Below are 6,000 nucleotides of genomic sequence, written 5' to 3'. Positions count from 1 at the left end.
GAAAGAAAGAAAGAAAGAAAGAAAGAAAGAAAGAAAGAAAGAAAGAAAGAAAGAAAGAAAGAAAGAAAGAAAGAATCAGAACCAGCTACTCAAGTTTAGGTCTTTCAAGTATTTTTTGTTAAAAAGCCCTATACAGCTTGCAGTACACTAAATGTCCTTGTAGATTGCCAGTGGTGTCCTCTTTTGACTGCTGAGAAAACCCGCTCTTATGTGAAGGCCAGATACTGGATTGTTCTTAACTCCCCCACCTCCGCAAATGTAATCATAAATCCTGTGCCTGGGAGTCAGGAACGGGCAATAGGAAAGTAAAAGTGTACCAGGTGTGGTAAGAGGAGGGGGCTGACTGTTTCCTTTGGTGCTTAACTTATCTGCAGAAATGGTTTCCTGTCAGTAGAGGTTATCTGTATATGGGTACAGTTTGCCTGGTGCAATCCAGATTTAGTTAATGCCTGCTGTCCCAGCTCATGCATTAATTGTGCCCCGTTTCTTTCTCACAACCATCACTTCCTCCAAAATAAATCATAAAACCATGAAGCCAGCACCTAGCTTCCCTTGTGTTATATATTACTGTGCATTCACTGGCCTAATACTGCCAGATAGTGTTAACGTCCATTTTCAAACAATGAGTGCTCAAATATAGACGCTGGTACCTGAACAGGGACGTGAGGTTTTGGGACGTCACTCTAAATTGACACTCACATCCCAGCTCTGAAAAGACTACTTAGAGCTGAATTTAGATTAACCAAGACCTCAGTGAGAGGAGTAAGAAAAAATTAACGGTTATCATCAGAGAAGTGGGTACTTCTCTAATTGAAGTCCCCTCTGAAGGGATGTGAAAACTATTCGTGCTATGGGAAATGGCCTGTTCTGTTAGTAAAGACTTTTCATTTGTGAAGATCTTCGATGCTGAGACCACCTGCCCATTACATTCAGCCCCAAGGACTCATTTATTAACAGAAATATTCATTTTCAACACCTGTGTGATTAAATTGCTGGTTTAGTATGTACTGCATAGTCTGTTTCCAGAGGCTTAAGCCAAAGCCTCACATCATTTTGCAGTGAGCCTTTGAACCCATGCTCTGTCTTGATATGCTATAGTCTTCTGCTGATTTGGAATAGCTTACAGTTGAAGTTCAACGTATATATTTTGTTCTTTAAAACAGAAACTGTGTATAATTTGAGAGAAGAGAATAGACAACTACGAAAAGCACACCAAGATATTCACACACAGCTTCAAGATGTCAAGGTAAGATGAATCAGACATTTGGCTCTGGGTTGTTTGTATACTTTACTTTGCAGAATGGCTTCAAAAGTCATTCCTGGGAGCTGGAAAGATGTCTCAGAGATTACGAGTGTTTGCTGCTCTTGCAGAGGAACCAAGTTTTGCTCCCACTACCATAGCTCACAACCACCTATACCTGAAATTCCAGGGAATCCATTTTCCTGTCTGTCCTTTGTAGACACATGCATACCCCATGACCACCACCACCACCACCACCACCACCACCACCACCACCACCACCACCACCCCCACACACACACAATTAAAAAATAAAAATGAAGTTCTTTCTTTTTAATTTTTTCCCCTGATTGATCTGCTTCACAAACCCAGATTACAGTCATGGGCTGTACATATCTGGAGTATCCCTGATACTTTTGGCACTTTGGCATCCTAACATCCTGGTGGCCTAGGATATCTGCATATTTGTATCAATACTGAGCTCATTATTTTGCTGGATCGTTTCGCATTAAGGTAGTATTTACTTCCATAAGCTGACTACTAAGGTAAGGTTTATCTGGGTAGCACTCTTGGTAGATATTAGTATACTCTATAAACCATACCTCTCTCCAAGAATTTTTTGAACTTAACAAATGCTGCTGCAACAGCTATCAAGCACGCAAATAACATTTGGGTGGCCAGACCAAAGAATTTTGTTTTGTGACGTTAATTTGGCTCAACATGTAAACTTCTTTTTTGTGTAGCAACAGCATAAGAATTTACTCTCGGAGCACGAGCAGCTTGTAGTGACTTTGGAAGAGCACAAGAGTGCACTGGCTGCCGCACAGGTTAGGAGGGAAGCAGCCTCCCTGGGGTCCTTTCGAAGTCCGCTTACTGTTTCTGAATTCCTTCACGCGTGGAGTCTCTCACCACACAATCTTCAGAGGGCACCTTATGACAGCACTCCTAATCCCAGGGAAAATGCATGCTTTCAAAAGTCACCGAAGACACTACTAAATAATAAACTTTCCGTTGCCTTCTATACGTGACCGTTTCTGCTTCTACTGCGTCCTTCATGGAAGATTCGGTTGCTTAACTCACAGTGTGGCGTGTGAACCTGGTCTTTTGCATCTCTCTGGCCTGTGTCAATTCTTAGTAATGTAGAAATCATTCCCAGACATTTTATTCTCTCCTTCCCTTTTTTCGCAGCCTGTATGTATATACTCCTTTTGCAACAAGGCTTACATATAGGACTGTTTATACTACAGAAAAGCAGAAGGGTCAGTGAGAAAAGAAAAACAAGAGCCACGATCTCCATTTGTTCAGAGAGTAGAGTAGCCACTAGCATAAGCCACGTTCTTGATATTTGTCTGTTAAATGAATAATTCATCAAATACAAGCTATGGAGAGCTTGGTAAGGTGATGTCTAGATGAGTAAAGTACTTTACAGAGAAGTAGGACTGCCTGGCTTCGTCACTCAATTTTGTCTTCATGTAATTATCCAAAGCTGTAATACATTGGGCTCACACTTATTTACATCTCTTTCAAGGATTTGTTTTTGCAGTTAGGAGACTACGGGTTTTTGTACATCACAAAAAGAATTAATTTTGCTTTACACTTTCTAAGTATGGTCTCACGTTATGGTGTTCTTTACTGTTTTAAGTTAATCCTTGATACTTTCATAGATGTATACAATATATGACGATATTCACGCAGATTTCCTCTGAAAACCCCCTCGAGTCCCCAGCCCACCACCCTCCCAACTTTATGTCCTCTCACTGCACCCAATCTGGCTGCCTGTGTGCACACGGGTGTGGGGCTATACACTGGAGGACTGGAAACCTAACTGTGGCCACACTCACAGACAGAATGATTACCCCTCTTCTGGCCATCATCAGTTGCCCTTAGCTTCCGCAGCCAGGGGTAGGGCCTTGTAAACCTCCTTGGGGACCTTTGTCAACTGGCGTCTCTCTACTACTCGGTTGTCCACAGTGATTTTTATCTATTAATGAACTGATTGGTTCTAGACACAGGTATATTCCAAATCTTGCTCATCGAGTTTGTCAAGTGGGCTTTAATGTAAGGTGGTGAGGTGACTGGAACTCAGTGCTGTAACAGGCATAAATATTCCAATCAGCAACGATCTAAAATGCACAGAAATAGAATTGAAATGGTTAGTTTCATGACCTAAACAGAGCTCTGAAGTAAGCACATTAGCAGTAACACTGAGCCTGCTCTTGAGGTTTCTGTTATCATATGCATGTTTGTGTGCACACGTGGCTTGGTGGAGGCAGAGGGTTAAACCGCACGTGTCATTCCTCATGACAGCTTCCACTGTGAGACAGTCTATCGCTGGCCTGGAACTTGCTGAGTCTAGTCACACATACACACACACACACACACACACACACGCTCCAGGAACCCATCTAGTTTCCCTTCCCCAGTCCTGAAAGAGTTTTAAAATAGAAAAAAAAAAGAGTAATTTTACACAAAGAACCTATGTATAGGTATCTGTTCAATTATCTAGTATATCTAACTGCTTTTGTAACCTTAAGTATTTTGATTTTGATTAAGAGGCTGGTCAGAGTTCTGCCTTTTGAGTTTGTTGGTTTGTTTTTGTTTGTTTTTTTGTCTTAATACTTAGGCTGTAACTAGTGTATCCCTTAATTAGAGCCATATGTTGCCATTAATTTTGGCTGATGTAATAAAATATTATTGACTGGAGGCTCATACACAAGTTTCTCATAGTTCCAGAAGCTGAGAGTCCTAGATTACGATGCCTACATTCAGATTTTTGTCAGGACCCTCATCTGGGGTGGTGGCTCCTGGTATCTTGTATTGTTGTGTTGTGGAAAGAGATGGAGAATGCTTCCTAGTTTCCTTTATCAGGCCACTCTCTTCATTTATAAAGAGTCTACCCCCCCCCAGGACCAGAGTACCTTCTAATGCACTGACCTTTGACCTTTTGTTGCCATCACAAAAGAGATTAACTTTCAGATATACAAATTTTGAAGGCTACATACATTCAGCAAGTAACATCATATCACAAATCTATCCAAAACTCCAAAGGAGGGAAGGAGGGAAAATTGCTGTTTCTGACCTCTTTTTGAGGATCTTATATAAAATCCTCCTATCAGATTCTTTCTTGACAAGTTAATTTTTAAATATAGTTGAGAACTTTATTTACTCTTCATAATCTAGGATTTATGGCTGGTTCCATGGCTAAATGCTTGCCACACGAGCTTTTCAGCAAAAGTTTGATCCCCAGAATCCACTAGAAGTAGAAGGAAAGAACTCTGACACCCACAAACACTGTGGCATGCAGTCACACACACACACACACACACAAAGGCTGGGGGAGACAGAGGCAGAGAGAGACAGACACATATATCAAACATACACAATAATAAAATTAATTTTTAAAAATTCCTCATAATCTAAGATATACCCTCTCTTCCTTTATAACTAAGTAAACTAGAATTTAAGTAAACTGAGGCCAAAAGGAAGTTAAGGAGTTAGCCTGAAAAATGTGCCTGGTAAAAAGTCACAGTCTTGAGTGTGTTTATGAGAGTTGGTCAGCAACAAAGGAGGAATGTAGGACTCTCCCCAGACTTTGTGAGCTATAATTGCTTGGGCTTGGGGAGCCAGCTCAGCAGTTAAAAGCAGATGCTGCTTTTGCAGAGGACCTGCGTTCACTTGAGGCTTATTCTACTGTAGCTCCAGGGAATCCCACGCCCTCCTCCAGCCAGTCATCTCTTGCACCTGCTGTACACATCTATATACAGACACACACAGTGGCAGGCACTTTAAAATTCAAATTTAATTTAAAATACAAAACAAAATGTTCTTAAGTATAATTTCTGAAGTGGAGGACACTGTGTATAAATCAACTAAGGAGAAGGTGAACATAGACAGGCAGATATATAGATAATAGATAGATATTCCATTAAAATATGTAACTCAGGATATACTGGTAATGGGTCTCAATCTGAACTATTATTTCTTTCAGTAGGTTTTTAATATGATAAACACTGATTACAGAGCTGTCTTTTAATGATGTTTATGACAGAGTGATTGACAAAGTTCTTAATTTGTCTCACATTGCCTGGGAACCTAACCTGTCTTAGGTAGTTTTTCAGTCTCTTAATTCTGATTCTAATTTGCATGTGCTCAGAAATGGTCAAGCATGTCCAAAGAGGAAGAATTAGTGCATGAAGGCACTCTGCACCTTTGCTTACAACTTAGATTTAATGTTTTACTAACCATCCAGTGAACATTAAAGGCCCGTCTAATTAACCTATAAATATTGTCTTTTTTTTTTTTGTTTTTTTACTACTCAATTGTGCAATCTCCTCCCAACTGTACAACTGATATACAGACTCAAGTTGCAGAGTATAAACAGCTGAAGGATACGCTGAACAGGATTCCAAGCTTTCGAAACCCTGACCCAGCAGAGCAGCGAAATGTCACCTTCACCCAGGGCACTCCTGCTCCCCAAGGTTCCAACTTAAGAAAGAAGCCAGCAGGAGAGCTTCAGGAGGTGAGAGCTGTGACTTGGGACACCAGGTAGATGACATTCCCTGTGGCGCTCTCCTGAGAACGTCTCTTTCCACAGCCCACTTTTTCAACAAGCAGGTTTCCTAGAAGTTTTTATGCATTAGAATCCTCAGTTTAATCATAGGCTTCTCAGCCACAGCTCCTCTTTCCAGTGCAGTTAATTTGGCCCAGGGATTTGTATTTCTAACCAATTCAGCTAGTCTGTGGGAAACACTGATAATTAA

The 6,000-nt window shown here is 40.8% G+C and overlaps 1 protein-coding gene across 2 annotated transcripts in view; it reads left to right on the top strand.

Moving 5' to 3' along the window:
- The window catches only part of Golim4 (golgi integral membrane protein 4), an 81,877-nt gene that overhangs the window by 53,729 nt on the left and 22,148 nt on the right, over positions 1 to 6,000 (top strand). Inside the window, exons 6-8 of one of the 2 annotated variants that reach the window (XM_055596630.1) lie at positions 1,164 to 1,246; positions 1,984 to 2,067; positions 5,598 to 5,759. In XM_055596630.1, coding sequence (XP_055452605.1) covers positions 1,164 to 1,246; positions 1,984 to 2,067; positions 5,598 to 5,759 — 329 coding nt within the window. The remainder of the gene's footprint in view (positions 1 to 1,163; positions 1,247 to 1,983; positions 2,068 to 5,597; positions 5,760 to 6,000) is intronic. The other variant, XM_055596632.1, reaches the window with a different exon arrangement.

The sequence above is a fragment of the Psammomys obesus genome, unplaced genomic scaffold (genome assembly GCF_907164565.1).
Source record: "Psammomys obesus unplaced genomic scaffold, mPsaObe1.curated_primary_1811, whole genome shotgun sequence".
In the NCBI taxonomy this organism is placed as follows: Eukaryota; Metazoa; Chordata; class Mammalia; order Rodentia; family Muridae; genus Psammomys; species Psammomys obesus.
This window is presented reverse-complemented; position numbering and strand designations above follow the sequence as displayed.